An 18,278-nucleotide genomic window follows, 5' to 3' on the forward strand; every position below is an offset into this window, starting at 1 on the left:
ACATGGGGCTGTTCGGTGAATTTCTTCACCACTAAACAGGTACAGTGGGGCACAGGTCTTCTGAGTCGGCCTCTGGATATCTGCAGCAAACCGTTTCCTGACTCACTGAGTTCCTGAACTGGAAACGACCACAGCTTACCATTAACAGTGGTTATAACTAATAGGTCAGTAGGAAAGAGAAGTAGTTTTGTGTCCAAATTAAAAAAGGACTGAAAATATTTATATTTTATAAATGCAGCTTTATTTCAAAATTGGCAAAGCATTTAAAATATATGTAATCTATATTTTAACATATTTTGCTACAGTTTTACCCTTTATTTTAGCCTCATTGTGAAGCAGATGCAAATCGTAGAGCCACTGAAAGATTCTAAGATATGAGATGCTGTCTTGCTTATATCCTCTGAAGTTAGTTTGATGCCCTCAGATAAATAGGAATACTACAATAGCAAGTGGGATGAATAAGGTGAAAAGCATTCAACTCTTATTTTAATTTATGAAGGTAGAGATGCTGCTGTGAAGGAAAGACTTTTTAAAGATATTAAGTCTCCATAATATTCTATTCAGATGATGCATCTTTTCTCAGTGGATTTGGAGGAATCAAATTACCACTGTTACTTTCCTAAGAATTAAAACAGCTACACATAGATTTGATTTCACTGGGAGAAAGAGGCTGGTCACGGACGAAGCAGAGGGGAAACATCTAAAGAAAGAAGTTTTTATTGCAATCAGAATTTTCTATTGCAATGTTGGGCTTTAACCAGTGAAATCTGAGCAAAGCAGACATAAGACAGAAGGCATCGACAGACTGAAATGTGATTTTCACAAAAGTGGGTATTTCCATGTTAAAAGCAAATCATTCTACCTCTAGTGTGTATTTTAATACATTTCCTGAAACCCTGTGGGAAATGTCTGGTTTGCAACCCGGCAGCGCCATCAAAGAACTTGAATCAGATTGTCCTTGCCTTGTTCTTCAGTAGCACACGTCTCACACAGGGAACCAAAACACAACACTCTTCTCTGCCTGGAATTAATTTCATGATGCCACAGATTCTGGGCTTAATTCAGATTAAAGTGGGTAGGGGCCAGACTCACAGTCCATGGTGGCTGGTTTAAACTAAATCATAATCTCTAAAGGAAAAGGCATGGGTCTCAGATCATCTGGTAGGCAAAAACTGGAATCCCCGTAACGGGAAGAGTGCAGGCTGCTGGGACCTTCTCTTACCTGCTCTCTGATTCTGTCCCTCATCCCTCAACAGCCCTCGGGGCAGCCTCTGAGGGGATGCTGGGGTAGGATCCAGGGCTGAAACCACTGGGAGAAATGAATTTTCTGACCCTTATGCCTACCAAATTATAGTCGTAATGAGAGGGACTTAGGGATCATACATTTCTTATCTTACAATTAAAATAGGAAAATGCTAAAAAGGAAGAAAATTTAGAGAGACAATTAAGGAGGCAAAATTTCACTCAAATGACTGCAAGGCATTTGAAAAACAAAGTTAACATAATCAGAGTCCTCAGAACAAGTGTGGATGCTAATTCCCACCACAGAGAACAGAAATCACAATCGCCAGAGGTTAACTGATTCTCTTAGAGTCAACTCAAGAATGTGTGACTAAGGTTACTATTAAAAGATTGGCCCAGTTTCCCCGAATACTATGGACACAAACAGAAATGTAGACAGATCAGGCAAAAGATCTGGTTTATAAACGTTCTGAGCATCATACAGTCTAAATTCTAGGAAATTTAGAATATATTCAATTTAGTTAAATATAATTTTAATTTTTAAGGTCAACACCTAAAAAGTATTTTTTTTAATCCAAGATAACAAGGATCAGGAATGTTGATAATCATTCTGAACATTTAAAGTGCTGATGGACAAGGTATATAATCTGGAGGGGTGGGGTGAGGTAATGAAGGATTTCTAGAATTTTCTCCAAATATATGAGAACTAATCATCAATTTTAAGGACTTATAGGAAAACTGTTATTATCAGTAAACTACTTTATCTAGAATTGTAACTGAAGGTGCTGCTTTTAAAATGTTTATTCTCGGGGCACCTGGGTGGCTCAGTTGGTTAAGTGTCTGCCTTTGGCTCAGGTCCTGATCCCAGGATCCTGGGATTAAGTTTTACATCAGGCTCCTTGCTTCGTGGGGAGCCTGCTTCCCTCTCGGCTTGCCACCCCTCTGCTTGTGAGTGCTCTCTCTCTGACAAATAAAATCTTTAAAAAAGAATAAAAAATAAAAGGTTTATTCTCAACAATGCACATATGAACTGCTGACCACAGGCGACCATGCCATCAGGAGACACACGGTGGGAAAGGAGTCTTATTTTCTCAATGGTAAACACATACTACTTGTTAAGAAATGCACCTGATTTTACACACTGGAGACTGACCCTTTTTAATAAATTATGAATTTAAAAACTGCTGTTAATAAAATAATAAATGTGCCAGTCTACACCTCTGGTTATCTGACCTCAAGACACACCAATAAATGTGCCAGTCTACACCTCTGGTTCTCTGACCTCAAGACTAACCAGAAAGTTAAACTTTGTAATAATAATCTCATCCCATCCCCCCAAAATTATTTATTAGTTATGATTTAAATTGATGCTAAAGTTACTGATTAGGGGGAAGAAAAGAGGCATAAAGCTCAAAGAGAAAAAATTCATTTCTCCTATTCTCAAGATTAAAGCAACAACAAAAAAGAGTTGCATATTCAATTCTCAAGATTAAAGCAACAACAAAAAAGAGTTGCATATTCAATTTATAGAATGTACAACAATTTAAAAAAAATTCAGAGTAGTTACAAACTTCCTAAAACCTCACTGACAGTAGGGAAGTTACTACTGTTACTTTCAGATACCACTATCTCATTACAAAAAAAAAAACAACAAAAGGCAAATATGAAAGGTATTGCAAAGAAGACTCAGCCACCATGTCAACTCAGCCACAATGTCAACTTGATCAACCACTTAGATCAACATGATCATTGTTAGAATCTGAATGTTCTCTAGGATTTTATTTTTAACTCCATTTGGCCGATGCAGAAGCCGAGGGATCCCCTGTGGTCTCGCAAGCCCTTGGCCTCTGTGCTGCCCAGGCAGGTGGGGGCCCAAGGAGTCTTCCACTAAGAGGAGCTGCTGCCCAAATCCTCTTCTCTACTTCTCTGCAGACAGTAATGACTATGAAGTTCCCTCCTCCTCTAAAGAGAGCAAATGTCTTAAATTAAGGACCTTGCTCCTTACAGAGGTCTGAGGCCAAGGCTACTTATTTAAAACTGAGTAGAAAAATTTCCCTGGTGAACCAAACAAATACATATTTTCTAATACTTTTAATGCTTCATAAATCAGATGTTTCTGATTTATGGACTGGACCTGCGACAACACTATTAAGAGCCCCAAACTGCCCTCAATTTGGAAACCCCCAGCTGCCAACCAGGAATCTTCTACAAGTTTACAGGCCAAGGAAAGAAGCCTCAATGCGTCCATTAAGGGCCTCACGAGTCCAAGGGTTAACCAAAGTCAGAGTCTTGGGTGACGCAAAGAATGTATCCTTAAGAGTTTGAGAGCCCACCAAAGGTAGGCCTGTCTTCAAGGTTGAGCTGATGCTGCAGCGCTCCAGAAGTCAAAGACGGCCTGCATGGTCTGACCACCAGCCTCACTGCCGCAAGGAGCTCTGGGTGGTGCCGGCACCACCACCAACACCCAGGCTCCCTGATGCGCCCGCAGTTAATCCTTCTACTGCCAATTAGGCCCCCTAAGCAGGGGAAGCGATTACAGAGCTGCAGGATTTGGATGAGCTTTCATGGAATCTTACAGCTCAAAGCACTCTGGGAGTCTGATGATTTCCAGACTGTATTTAGCAATAGGATATCTTTCTCCCCAAAGAGAATGGTAGCTGGGAATCCACTATAGACTATGGGCAAAGAAGAAACCGCTCTGGCGGATGCAAAGGGGCTAGAATGATCTGCAGTCTCCTCCCCACCCCTTGGCTTTCCCTCACCTCCTGTGCTGGCTACTGGAAAGACTCGAGGGCTCTGAAGAACGTGGTTGGAATTTACTGCTCAAGTCCAGCACCTCCTGTCCGCAGAGCGGGGCACTCGGGCACAGAGAGCAGGGTTCCAACGCCAGATCTGCAGCTACACAGCTGCGAGCCTGAGCTTTGGTAAGGGGTTCACCTCTCCTCACTTTAGTTTCCTCAGGGCGTAGCCATCAAACATTTACCTCCAACCCTCCACAGTGAGCACGTAAGATGACTGCCTGCATGAGAAGTCCTCGATGAATAGTTAACTGCTGCTCAGTTTAAGGAGTCAGCCTCATGGCACAGAACTAGTTACCAGCACATGTAGAGATAATTGGCCCCAAACCTCTGTACTCTCTCCCTTTGCTCGCAGATTCCCTTCACCCACTCACTCTTCTCCTTCCAGGTTATATTCGCTCTGTTTGTGTCCCTTTTGTGGAGGACGTGGTCCCCAAAACAAAACCCCAACGTACCCGAAATGAGCAGCAGGAGGGAAAATGACCTACACTGAAATAATTATTAGAAGGGATATAATCCCCTCCACTGAGAAAGAAACTTGCCCTCGAGTGCTACTTCCGGTTCATTTTTAAGGACCTCTCCTTGGCAATCTCATTAGCAAGCCTCTACCTCATAGCAAATTAATAGCAAGTTAATTCTCCTGTTACCCTAACAGAATTGCTCCAGGTCCCCATTGCTAATGTCTTTCTGTGATGTCTTTTCTCCATCAGTAGCAGCTGCTGTTCCAAATTCTGTCTGTTCCCCTGACTAAGGAGCCAAGAGGATAGAGCTGGCCTTAACCAGACATCACAAGTAACACCCAGAGGTCTAGAGTTGCCTTACCTGTCTTCATACGCTAACCTCCTGCTAGTATGCTGACCGCAGCCCATTCGAAGAAGGCACATTTAAAAGGTAATCCACACCAGAGTGAAATACTTCATGAACCTTGACCCACCCTGAGGCACAGAGCTAGGACTGTGTCCACCTGGACTTCCAAGGAAAATATAATTAACTAGAACAACTGGAACATTTTTAGATTGACTTCCATCCCTTCAGATTCTTTTATATGTAAAAACTTAACTACCCCGTGCTCAGCAACCACATTCCACGAACAGAATCTGACAAAATTGTATCAGGGTCCAGTGCGGCCTTTGCCTTGGAGCTTCCAACAGTGATTCCATGTCAAAGGACACCAGATGCAGAGTTTAGAGCACAGCTGTGACCTTCCAGTCTCTACCGGGTGATTCATCACTGTCAATTAGTATGGACCTTATTATAAAATACAGAATTCACCATCTCTGTGACTTAAGAGTGTCTGTGAGAAGCTAAGTAATGGAAGAAAGAAAGCAGGAAAAGCTTACACTGAGGAATTAACTGTGTGGGAAATCAATGACTATTTTGTTCCCCAAATATGAAGTGTGATGCAATTAAGAAAATGTAATGGTATAGGTTGTCTTTCTCTCTCTCTCTCTTTTTTTTTGGGGGGGGGGGTACCAGTCTTTTAAAATGTCTGAATTTAAAATGGAGAATTTCTGCACTTAGGCTTGTGATATAATTTTTAGTATAAATAATTAATTGTAGTGTGCCACATACGCATTAAAACATCAACCCCCTTGAGTAGTGCAAGAAGTATATCTAAGGCAATCATTCCACCCTCCCCCAACTCACTATCCTATGTCCAGACGACAAGATTTCCTCATTTCCAATCATGTATTCCTCGTTACTTCTGTGAGATGAAAGCAAGCTCCCTTGTGTGTACAGGGAGATCTGCCAATTACCTTCCAACAGCATTTCTAGTTTTCCATGAGAACACTCCTTCCTTAATTTAATATATGTCCTTAAGAAGTTCAATTGCCAACTAACCAACAGAATTTTTCTGGTAGCAAAAAGCTTAATGTAACTGTAGTCACTGGTAAAATGCTATTGGATTATCCATCAGGATGGATATATGTGTACACACACACACACACACACACACGCATACACATAACCACACATACACATTATACAGGATGAAAACTTGAAGGTCTCCTCAAATCTTAAAAAAAAAAAAATGTCAAAAATGGCCTAAGTAATATATTTCTTACTAAGCATAGCTGAATGGGACCCTGGCAAGAAAGGTTATTTATTCCCTGTAACTCAATCTTCTCAGAAATTATGAACTGCTGATTAGTGCCATGGGACATGGTGCTAGGGGCATATTTCAGAAATTGTGATACATTTTTCTGTGCATATTATGGTAATTTAATTTCCTTTTCCCTACTTTAAAAGAAAATTGCAATTACCAATCTTTACTCATAATACTTGGTTAAGGGCATCTACATTTCATTTTGTACCACCAGAAGCCCAAAAAATTTTCTGATGAGTTTAAAAACATCACAAGGGATTAGGTCATAACTCACCAGTGCTTTCTAACACAGACACAACTTCTGAAACTTGGTATGTTAGTTTTGATTCGCACATGGAAATCTTATTAGCCCAGGATGGGATCACATTATTAAAAATAGTATGTATAGGAAGTTTTACAAATATTTGAAGCCAACAAGGTATATGCAATATTAATAAATGCACAGGCAATACGGACACACAGATTCACATTGTTGAAAGACATCGCACATGGAAATCTTATTAGCCCAGGATGGGATCACATTATTAAAAATAGTATGTATAGGAAGTTTTACAAATATTTGAAGCCAACAAGGTATATGCAATATTAATAAATGCACAGGCAATACGGACACACAGATTCACATTGTTGAAAAACATCTGGATTGATCACAAAGACATTCAGTCCATCATATAAAGATTATACTCTTTTTAAACATGAATTTACGAGTTTTTCTTTATGGATATAGTTCTGACATAATGATGCTTTAATAGGTCTCTCCTTGTTTTCAAATAAGATGAAAAAAACTTACACCACTAACCCCTTACCTTCGAATCTTAACAAGCTAAAAGAGAGAGGGAGGAAAGAAGGAAGGAAAGGAAGGAAGGAAAGGGGGAGGGAGGGAAGATGGAGGGAAAAAGGGGAAAATGGGAGGAAAGGAGAAAAACCCTTTCTTAATTCCAATACCTAACTCCTATCACTGAAGAGAATTATGTTACAATATAATTCCTTCATATACTCATAAATAGTATTTCATGACAGAATTTGTAGTTACTTTGTCTTTGGCAGATAGGAAAACACAGAAGAAAATTTTTAAAAATGTAATTTTCTGTGCATTTCTGTTTATCACAATGATGATAAACTTCTCAACTTACCCCCAAATACTGAGTGGCCTGGCTTTTGTCTCCTGAAGAAATCATTTTATGTTACTAATAGCAAAGTCCTCTAAAAGCCCCAAATTAGCCATCAGGCTGAGGCTGGGATTGAGCTAGTCCCAGCTGAGGCTGGGGCTGAGCTTGGGAGAAAGGAAAGTAGCCAAGTATAGTTGGGCTGCCTATAGGGAACACCAGTTGGGTCTACAGCGGACTAACGGGGGAAAACGGAACTGCAAACAGGTAACAGATTATAAAGCAACATACAAACATTGTTATTATTATTGGTAATGACTAATTATAATAATAACAATAATTATAACATTTTTAACATTGATCATTTTGATCCACATAACCAAAATGCAACTATACGGAATGGAAATCAACAGATTAGTAGTCAACTACAGGTCTGCTTTGCCTAAGAGCTGTGGATAAGGAAAACCAATAGCTCCAAAATTCTTCCCTGTGGAACCTGCTAGAAGGCTCACTGAAGCCGCGATAGTTTCTGCTCTTGGAGTAGAGATTCAAGCTGACTATTTTGCATTTGTTTCAAAACCTTAAGGAAATTATATTCTCTTTTCCCTCAGTATTGACCCTACCACTTCAAGCCATTTTAATTTCATTTCAATAGAGGAATTTAAACTAAAATTTTATATAACTTATTTAATAGTATTCCTTAAGAAAGACTGAGACTAAAAAGCATGTACAAAGCTATACATCCATTCAGTGGATTCAAACACATATATTAAAGGAAATCTGCACCAAAACATAGTTTTGGGGACTAAGTTTGACGTTACCTCTGGTACTCCTAATTTTCGGCATGCTTCCAAAAAGTTTTCCACATTTCTTCTGCATTTGGCCATGCTAAGTTTGGGCTAGAAATACAAATATGCAGAAATAATGAATTATTGAGAGAAATAATTTTAGTAACAGGTTAAATTTTAAACTTTCTTTTTTTTTTTTTTTAAAGATTTTATTTATTTATTTGACAGACAGAGATCACAGGCAGGCAGAGAGGCAGGCAGAGAGAGAGGAAGGGAAGCAGGCTCCCTGCTGAGCAGAGAGCCCGATGTGGGGCTCGATCCCAGGACCCTGAGATCATGACCTGAGCCGAAGGCAGAGGCCTTAACCCGCTGAGCCACCCAGGCGCCCCAATTTTAAACTTTCTAATGCCACAACTAACACATGTTCATGGGAGGAAAATTATATATGCAAAAAGAAGACAATAAATATCATCTAGAAACATCTACCTAGAGATAAGAATTATTAAGATTTTGGATTCTATTCTTCCAGACATTGTATATGCTGTGGTGTGTATATACGTGTGTGTGTGTGCGTGTGTGTGTGTGTATAAAGATGTAAGTAAATGGGGCACCTGACTCATTCTACGATGTTGCCTGGGTTTAGGGTAGAAAAGCACTTGCTATAAATACAATAGTTAGAGATTCAACCACACCATGGGCTGAAGAGTCAAAATGGCACCAGCCTGGTATACAGAAAATGGACAATATTAGTTTTGCAAATGAAAAATTAGAATGCTTAATGCTGACAATAATGTGGCTAGAAAAGGCGCCTAGTGCTGTCGGGGCAGCGATGATGGTGCAAACAGAGGGTTTCCCGGGGGTCAGATACTCTGCTCCGAGCTAAGTGTGTACCTGTGGAAGCCAAACACACAAGCCTCATGGTCGCTTAGCTCCAGTCCAGTAGGAACTATTGGTAAGCTGAAGGAGATTACAGTACAGTATGGTAGAGGTTTTGGTTGTGACATGACGATAAGGAGGGTAAAAAAAAAAAGCAAGGAAAAGAATCTAACTCCATTCTACAGGGTCAAGAACAGCTTAGCTCCTGGAGATGTTGAAGTAGAGGAGAAATGGGAGCCTGCGTGGCTGCAAGGTGAGGGGATGTGGAGAGAGGGCAGGAAGCAACCTTCCGGATTAGTGAGCACAGCCTGTGCAGACACTGCATGGACAGTGAGGGCTTGGACCAGGACCCAAGCAGGCTCCAACATGCAGCATGGCCGGGCTGCTCAGAGGAGCTCTGAGACACTCACTCAAGAATGTTTGCTAAGTGGACATTTGGAAACAGCAATTATCTCTAAAAAGGAACTGTGATATGAAAACATAAGCTAAAATATCTTACAGTTATTAAAATGGGTATTTATGAAGGAATTTTGATGGCATGAGGAAACTCTAGATTTTGTTAAGTTTTAAAAACTACTAAATGGTATCCGTGAGGAGCTCAGAATTCGGGAACAACTTAAATGCAGAAAAGATGCTAGTAGTTTGTAGAGAAGCCAAAATGTTAACAGTGGTCTTCGGCTTATGGAATAAAGGCTGCTGGGGTTTTTTTTTTTTTCCTTCCCCCTGGAGTTTCTGTATTTTCTCTTGTTGGGCATTATTTCCCGTTATTTTTTCAATTAAAAAAAATTATTTAGCAAGGGAAATAGGGGCTCCTGAGCAGCTCAGGCATTTAAGCATCTGACTTCAGCTCAGGTCATGATCTCAGGGTCCTGGGATCAAGTCCCACATCGGGCTCTCTGCTCACTGGGGAGTCTGCTCCTCCCTCTGCCTCTGCCCCACCCCGTGTTCCCACTCTCTCTCTCTCTCCCCATCTTAAATAAATAAGTAAAAATCTTTAAAATAAATAAATAAAAAAGAAAACAGGTTGACAATCAAAAGATTTCTAGACAAATGCAGCATGTCCTGAAGGCTTAATAAAATATAAAAATGCTTAGTACACAATTCAGATTCACTATGAATAATACAATTATAGATTCAAATTGGAAGCTATGAGGAGTCATAGTTTCTCATAATTTGGGAACAATTATGAAATAAGAATTTGGCATAGAAAACACTGGAAAGTTTCATATTGGATTATAGAACAGAATTTGCTGCCCAAACTAAGGTAAGCTTGAGACAGATTTGAAAGAGAACACAAACTCATCTTTTCCCCCCTATGATTTCCTTTTTTTCTTTTTAAGATTTTATTTATTTATTTAGGAGAGAGAGAGCACACACATGAACGGGGGTGGGGGGGTGGGTGGAGGGAGAGGCAGACTCCCTGCTGAGCATGGAGCCAGACATGGGGGGCTCAGTCACAGGACCCTAAGATCATGACCTGAGCCCATGGCAGAGTGACTGAGTCCCCCAGGAGGCCCCCCATGCTTTCTGAGGCAAATGTGGTAAAACTTTTCAAAGGAAAAATGTGTTCCACAATATAGAAAGGAAACTGACAGCTGGAATGAGATCCTCCGCTACCTGCCGCCAAGAGAAAAGAAAAGCACAAAACATATCGCTGTGACCTTCTTAATGCCCATCACCAATGTGATGAGCACTGGGTGTTACACACAACTGACGAATTATTGAACACTACATCTGAAACTACTGACGTACTATGTGTTTGCTAATTGAATTTAAATTAAGAAGAGGAAAAAAAAATGCCATGGTGAGCCTTTCTTGGGGGGAAGGCAGGGAGAAGAACATTCATTATGTGGTATTCTATAAGCACTGTGTCTTGAAATTAGGGGCTCTGAATTTTTCGAAAATCTGCTCTATAAACACCAATAACAATGGCTTACATTCGTGCCTTATTTTATCCTCACAGAAACATTTCCATGACAGAGAACAAATCAAGGTAAAGAGAGGTTAAATACTTGCCTGAAGGGGGCGCATAGGTGGCTCAGTGGGTTAAAGCCTCTGCCTTGGGCTCAGGTCATGATCCCAGGGTCTTAGGCTGGAGCCTGAGCCTCACATCCGGCACTCTGCTCAGTGGGGAGCCTGCTTCCTTCCCTCTCTCTGTACCTGCCTCTCTGCCTACTTATGATCTCTGTCTGTCAAATGAATAAATAAAATCTTTTAAATAAATAAATAAATAAATAAATAAATACTTGCCTGAAGTCATATGGCTTATAAGTAGATGTGGTGTTTGAACCCAAACCCCGCATTCTTAGCCCCTAAACTCTTCCTCCTCCCCTAATGAACAGTGAAGAGCGTGCACAGAAACTCTTCTTTCTTGTCTACTTGCCTGAACCTGACCTAGCCTCCGGAGACAAGCTGATCCCTGATTCCCGACCCTCATCTGAATGACCATAAAATTGACTCCGTAGCTCCCTTCAGGGTGGAAAGAAACATGCTCTGTGATCTCCAGGCAGAGGGTCCCACCTCTAGCTTCATCTCCCCTACAGCAGAGATGAGGATTTTTTTTTTTAAAGGTTTTATTTATTTATTTGACAGAGAGAGACAGTGAGAGGGAATACAAGCAGGGGGAGTGGGAGAGGGAGAAGTAGGCTTCCCGCCAAAGCAGGGAGCCCGACACAGGGCTTGATCCCAGGACCCTGGGATCATAACCTGAGCTGAAGGCAGCTGCTTAACAACTGAGCCACCCAGGCGCCCCAGAGATGAGGATTTTTAAGCTATTTGCAGAGTCTCGCCAATCTGCCTTTCTCACTACTGTCCTGGTATCTCATGTACCTTGAGCAAAGGGAGGCACTGAGGAATCGTTGAATTAATGCCCAGCTGACCAACCTCTGGCTTGACAGGTTATTTAAAATGTCATTTTACATAGAACCCACATCTTTTCAGAGTCATCCTAAAATCTTCAGTGACTAATAAAGGAATGAGATTCCACTTATTTTTATTTTTTATTTTCTTAAGATTTTATTTGAGAGAGCGAGCAAGAGAGCAAGAGCATGACAGGGGAGAAGGTCAGAGGGAGAAGCAGACTCCCTGCGGAGCTGGGAGCCCAATGTGGGGATGGGACTCCAGGATCATGACCTGAGCCAAAGGCAGTTGCTTAACCAACGGAGCCACCCCAGCATCCCAAGAGATTCCAGTTAGCAGAGAAGCCACCAACCAAAAAAAGCTATCTGGAAAGACTCCTCACTGTTTAAGTAACCCCTAGTGAGAAATGAATCTTTACGTCTGTACAGCCTTAAAAGTTAGCACCCCAACCAGTAATTCCTTTAACGTGATGTGCTTTATCTTTGAAATAAATTCTTTTCCTATTATTTACATATTTATATATTTTGCCTTTTTTGGTGTATTGTTGCTTCATTTAGAGCTTTTTCCTTCCTGCTCTTCTAGTTGTTGAGATCCTGAGGGACCCTGTTGGCATCTTTAACAAGCAACACTGTACTCCAAAATTTGTCTTTATGTGGAGTTTCCCTTTATCTGGTGTTACTTACAACTGCTGGCGAGGGGACGTGGATGCTTGCGACCGATCGCGGGCGGATGTGATTGACCAGGTGGCAGAGAACCACACCATCCATGAGTGCGGCCCCCAGGTCTTCATGCAGGCTGACCTTGAGTCTCATCTCGATGCTCTGGGGGAGGAATCAGAGGGAATCCAGTTGTCATCAGGCAACAGAGGATCAAATACAGTGATGGGTATTTATGAATTGAGACATTAACTTCATTATGAGGAAGAAGAATAGGAACACTTAGAAAACACTTCCATTATCTAACTTTTTCCAACAGATATTGTAGTAAAAATCTTGCTGTAGAAAAACAAATCCAGCTGCGCCTAACATTTTTAGTAAGTTGAGTGAATGGAATACTAGGATTACTTCTGGAGTTCAATGTTGCCTCAGCCTTAGCTATGGAAATACAAAACCAGAATGAGGTGACCAATGGAAAGTTCTGACAGTTCTGGTTCTGACAGTCTGCCAGGAGTAGAGGAGGGATTAAGGGATGCTTTTCTCTTAGACTTTGTTTTTGCTGAGAATCAATTTTTTGACTTTAAAAAAATTGAATTTTCCATTTTGAGATAATTACAAATTCATACTTGGTAACAAGAAATAACAGAGATCCTGTGGACCTTTCACCCCGTTTCACCTGAAGGCAAAAACTTGCAGAAGCATACCAGAGTACCACAGCAGGGTGCTGATATGGATACAGTCAGAATCTGAGCTATTTCCATGACCACCTTCCTAATGGTGCATCTCTACAGCCACACCCACCTCACTCCCACCTGGAGTATAACTTCAGCCCTGCTGTCCTTTGCTTTTCCTTCAAGGCTCCCATGACATGAACATTGACCATCTGCTACATTCCTTCAGGTCCCTGAGGCTCTGCTCAGTTATTCTCCATCTGTTTCTCTCTGTTGTTCAGACTAGGCAACCTCTATCACTTCACTGTCACCTCCATTCTGCAGTTGAGCCCCTCCGCTGGGCTTTTTGTTTGGGATAATGTGTTTTTCAGCCCTTTACTTCCACTGGGTTCTTCTTTAGGTCTTCTCTTTCTTTGTTAAAGATTCTCTCTTTCTTTACTGACGTACTCTACTGTTCCTCTTTGTTTCAACCATGTTTGTAATTGCTTGTTGGAGCATTGTTATCATGCATGCTTTAAAATTTTTGTCAGGTAATCCTAACATCTCTGCCATATTACTGCTGTCAGCTGTTGACTGTCTTTTTGCATTCAATTTGAAATCTTCTGGTTCTTGGTAGGATGACTGACTTTTTTGTTGAAACCTGGACATTTGCCTATTATGTTAGGAGACTCAAGATCCTATTTAAACCTTCAGTTTTAACTGGCTTTTGTGGACACTGCTCTGGCAGGAAATGGGGGTTACTATCTTATTACCGCTGGGTAAATGCAGATATCTATGCTTCCCACTTGATCTCAGTTAACTTGGTGGAGGGAGGTTCTAACTGCTGGATGCAGGTGGAAATCCAGGGTCCCATGTAGTCTCCATTGACGCCATGGTAGGAGATGGGCTTGTTCCCAGCTAGCATGGAGGAGACTCCTGGCTCCTGTTTTGGTCTTCTCTGATACCACCAACCAGGGGTGGAAGTCGAGCCTGCTCCATCTTTGCTGCTGGCCTGGATAAGGGAGGAGCCACAGTATTTTTGGATGTTTAGCTGGAGTAGAGCATTTATTGTCTAAAGGTTTTTATCTTGCTAGGTTGTTCCTTTCTTGGTACTTTGGCTAAGATAAGCAAGCTTTTGGGTGGCCTTTTAAAAGGAATTGTGCCCAATAGCATTTCTGGGTTTCCAACTACTTCAGCTCCAGGTCTGAGCTATATGAGGCAAAAAAAGAAAACCCACAGAACTCACCACTGTGTCATTTCTATTCCTGAGGGCCCCTGGCCAGTCTGCTGTCTTCTCTCTACCTTTCCGAGTATCCTTATGTTTATTTTGTATGTTATGTTCAGGGTTTTTACTTGTACTTAGTGAGGGAAATAGGGAAAAGTAGGTTTGTTCAATCTTCTCAGAAGTAGAAGTAGAGAAATTAACTTTTTAAACTTTAAATACAAATTTCTATTTTATAACAGTGGTTCCTGTTAAATGGTTAACACCCAAAGAAGGAATGACTTAATTTGGAGATTTGGAATAAATGAAGTGTTAGAAAACCAGTGCATAATACAGCATCATGTAATTCCTTTTCAGAACATTCTTGTGTGTAGACACCTACCTTTCTTCTCCATACTCTTTCAGTCCCTTATTTTACATCATAAATGAAAATGTAAACAACAAACATAACCCAAACTTTAAGATAAAATTATGTCACTCTTTGAGAGGCATCTCTCAGTTTCAATCTTATTTTTACCTACCTCTGAAAATTCACCTCCCAAACTTACAGCATATGCAAGTGCTCTAGGCAAACAACAGAGGTCTGACTTTTTCCCTGTGACTAATAAGCCAACCACAGTGACTTAAAGTGGTGGTAAAAGGTTTCTGCGTTTTTAATTCTTTCCTCCTGACTACCTGCTAAATCATATATAAAGAATCATCTGCAACAACACAGATGGGGACCTACCTTAATTTGGTTTAATTTTATTTATGGGATTCATTTCTCATTTGCAGAACTCATTGCCATCTGAAATTATGTTTATTTTTTTCCTTCTTATTTACTATCTCTTCTCATAGACTATAGGCTCCCTAAGAGTAGGGACCTTTATGTTCTCTCCTCTACCCATCTCCTAGAATACTGCTCGGCACACAGAAGCAGTCAATAACCATCTGCTAGTGAAGGGAGAAGATGTTACCTTAAATCTATCCCCTCTAGACTTCCTTACACTCTTCTGGGTCATGATTATGGTACTTCTCCTTGAATATAAAGAATTTATGAAGCAATTCATGATGTACTGATTTTACTAATACCAGTATGTTCTCTGACCCAGGTACTGCTATTTGATCTCTCATATGTTCATGTATGAGCTCTCTAACTAGATACAAAGACCATGAGGATAGACGAACAGCTACAGAGTGCCCACCAGAAGCTGTGTGGGAATAGAAATACAAACAATAAGGCAGCCATGTTCCCTGCCATTGCCAAGCTTAAAATCTTCATTGGAAAGACTAGCGCAAGACTTCATCCTGGATAGGAACTCAAATGCTTTGCTTGAGTAACTAATTACAAAGTTCTGATCAGTTGGGATGCAAAGTAGGGTAATGATGAACATCTTTAAATTAATGGAATATTATTGCTAAGCAGAAGAATGACAGTGTATTATTTTAAAGCGTACCTGAACTGAACCAGTACTAGGTTTAATCCATATGTATTTCTACTTCCATTATCTCATATATTCCCCAGAAAACCCCACTAAGATGGGAAGTATTTTTTTAATACATGAAAAAACTTGAAATCAGGGATGTTATGTGAGTTGCCCAGTATCAGTCAGAAGGTGACCTGAATGAAGCCTTTTTGCAGTGCTTCAAAGTCTGTTTTTCAAAAGTAGAAAATGCTGCCTCAATTCTGAAAATGGGTATTCAGTGATGGACTCTTTCTGGGGGAAAACGTGCGTTCAGTGATGGGCTGTTTCCAGGGGAAAAGCATGTTCAGTAATGGACTATTTCTGGGATACCTCACGGAGTTGTTCCACCAGTTCCTTCTCTTCTCTCATCTGTTCCATTTTCCTCCGAATTGTAAACTGTGGGTCTATAGATTCCAAATTTCTCTGAGGTCTTAGAAACACTGTAATAAAAGGGGGGGAAAAAAAGCCTTTACTGAGTGCCCGCTATAGGTTGCCTTATAGGACGACTTGTATGTAGTTAAGTAAATAAGGCACTTACCACACAGAAACAAATTCTGACTTCACATGGAAAGCTCGATTTGAATATTCTAAAAATTATATTTTAAATTGTACCGAGTTATGCAGACTAACAACAGCTATATTTTTGGTGATAATAGACTGAATTCAGGGAAGGGTGTGGTTCATCCTTGGGACCATGCCAGGCCACAGCTCTGACTGGTGTCCCCTCTCTCATGTTCTCCCTGCTTTCATCCTAAGTGTTCATTTATACATGGGGTTTTATGATCCTTTCATAAATTAAGATAATTTTATTCAAAGAAGAGGACTCTAGAATTGCTTTACACATTAAAAATGGGCACAGGTTAATATTTCTGTTGGCCAAATTTTTTATAAGCCTGAGTTAAGGACAAGAACTAAGTGATACAAGATTACGTATTTTAAGTGTGGAGTGGAAAAACTCCACCTTCTATCATGTCACTGACACTATATCCAAAAAGTTAGTTCTTTAGAAATGACCACAGCCTCCTTTTAGAAGAGCTGGCAAGATGAGAAGCAATTTAAGAGATCATCCATGGCTTCACATCTTTAAAATTACAACCATCAGGAACAGCGACTGACAGCGGAGCTCCCTCTGAAAGGCAGGGGGCCTCAGGCTCCAGAGAAAATAAAGCCTGGAAACCCCTGAAGGCTAACATTTTGTAAAGACTAATAAAGAAGGTAAACAATATTCTACATAGTGCAGGGTGATTCTGGCAAGGATTTTAATCACTTTTTATTATGATACAAAGCCCAGGGCAGATTTACATTTTAATTTTTTTCTTCCTTGAGATTTTTATCCCGAGACCGTCAACTTCCCATTCACACAGGAGGGAGCAAGGTACTGGTAAGAGCCATATTTGCTCACCCTGTCCCACAGACCTTCATGGGGGTCTATGACCCACAGACTGCATGGGGGGTTTAGGAGTGTGAGGTGGGTTGGGGAGCCCTCCAGGAAATTCTGGGCAGACAACTTCAGTTTTAAAAACCATGGCCACAGGGAAGGTTGCATGACTACTGCAATTCCAGTAATTTCAATCACCATAATTTAAATCATGTAAACAAGAAGGTCATGCAACTTTTATTCTATTCTGACAAACACTTCCTACAGGTCACTTTACTTATTTTTTTTAAAGGTTTTATTTATTTATTTGATGGAGAGAGAGGGAACACAAGCCAGGGGGAGTAGGAGAGGGAGAAGCAGGCTTCCTGAAGAGGAGGAATCCCAATGCGGGCTCAATCCCAGGACCCTGAGATCATGACCTGAGCTGAAGGCAGACACTTAATGACTGAGCCACCCAGACATCCCTTTATAGCTCACTTTAAAAGCTACCTCAATTTGCTAATTTTTTTTCAATTTACTAAGTTTTAAAAATTAAATATAGTTTATAAATATACTTAGAATAGAAAAACTTGAGTCCACTCCCTATAATCAATTACTCCATGCTCACCCAAATATGTCATCTTAATCTCAATGTATGGTCCAAAGTGTACCTTTGGACCAAACCACCTTAATAAATGACTTGTGTGGGGGCACCTGGGAGGCTCAGTTGGTTAAGGGTCCGACTTTTGGTTCTGGGTCAGGACTTAATCTCAGGTTCCGAAGACTGAGCCCCGCATTGGGCTCTGTGCTCAGTGTGGAGTCTGCTTTAGATTCTCTCTTTCTTTCCCTCTCAATCTGGCCCTCCCGCTTATGCGTGCACTCTCTCAAATAAATAAGTAAATAAGCCAGTAAGTAAATAAATAAAATGACTTGCATTAAGCTTCTCACATCTCAGTATTTTCTAAGTCAGTTGCAGTGTTTGTGAATCAGCATTCTGATACTCTGTGGAAGATTAGAAAGTTGTCTTAATATACCCTTGATGTACAGTAAATGGAGAAAGAGGGTGGTCTACTGGACGTAACACCTTCTGGAACCTCAGGGAGGAGCCAGCCTGGGGCCTGGGCCCCTGTTTCAAGCCATCTAGGAAAGTCACCGGCAAAAAGAGCCAAAGA

General features: G+C 40.8%; 1 protein-coding gene across 4 annotated transcripts in view; it reads right to left on the reverse strand.

Moving 5' to 3' along the window:
- LRCH1 (leucine rich repeats and calponin homology domain containing 1) overlaps positions 1-18,278 on the reverse strand; it is a 197,371-nt gene that overhangs the window by 10,100 nt on the left and 168,993 nt on the right. For all 4 annotated transcript variants that reach the window (XM_047723439.1, XM_047723441.1, XM_047723438.1 and 1 more), the window contains 3 exons: positions 16,080-16,189; positions 12,460-12,597; positions 8,075-8,152 (listed from right to left, as the gene is read on the reverse strand). In XM_047723439.1, coding sequence (XP_047579395.1) covers positions 8,075-8,152; positions 12,460-12,597; positions 16,080-16,189 — 326 coding nt within the window. The remainder of the gene's footprint in view (positions 1-8,074; positions 8,153-12,459; positions 12,598-16,079; positions 16,190-18,278) is intronic.

The sequence above is a fragment of the Lutra lutra genome, chromosome 3, assembly GCF_902655055.1.
Source record: "Lutra lutra chromosome 3, mLutLut1.2, whole genome shotgun sequence".
Lineage (NCBI taxonomy): Eukaryota > Metazoa > Chordata > Mammalia > Carnivora > Mustelidae > Lutra > Lutra lutra.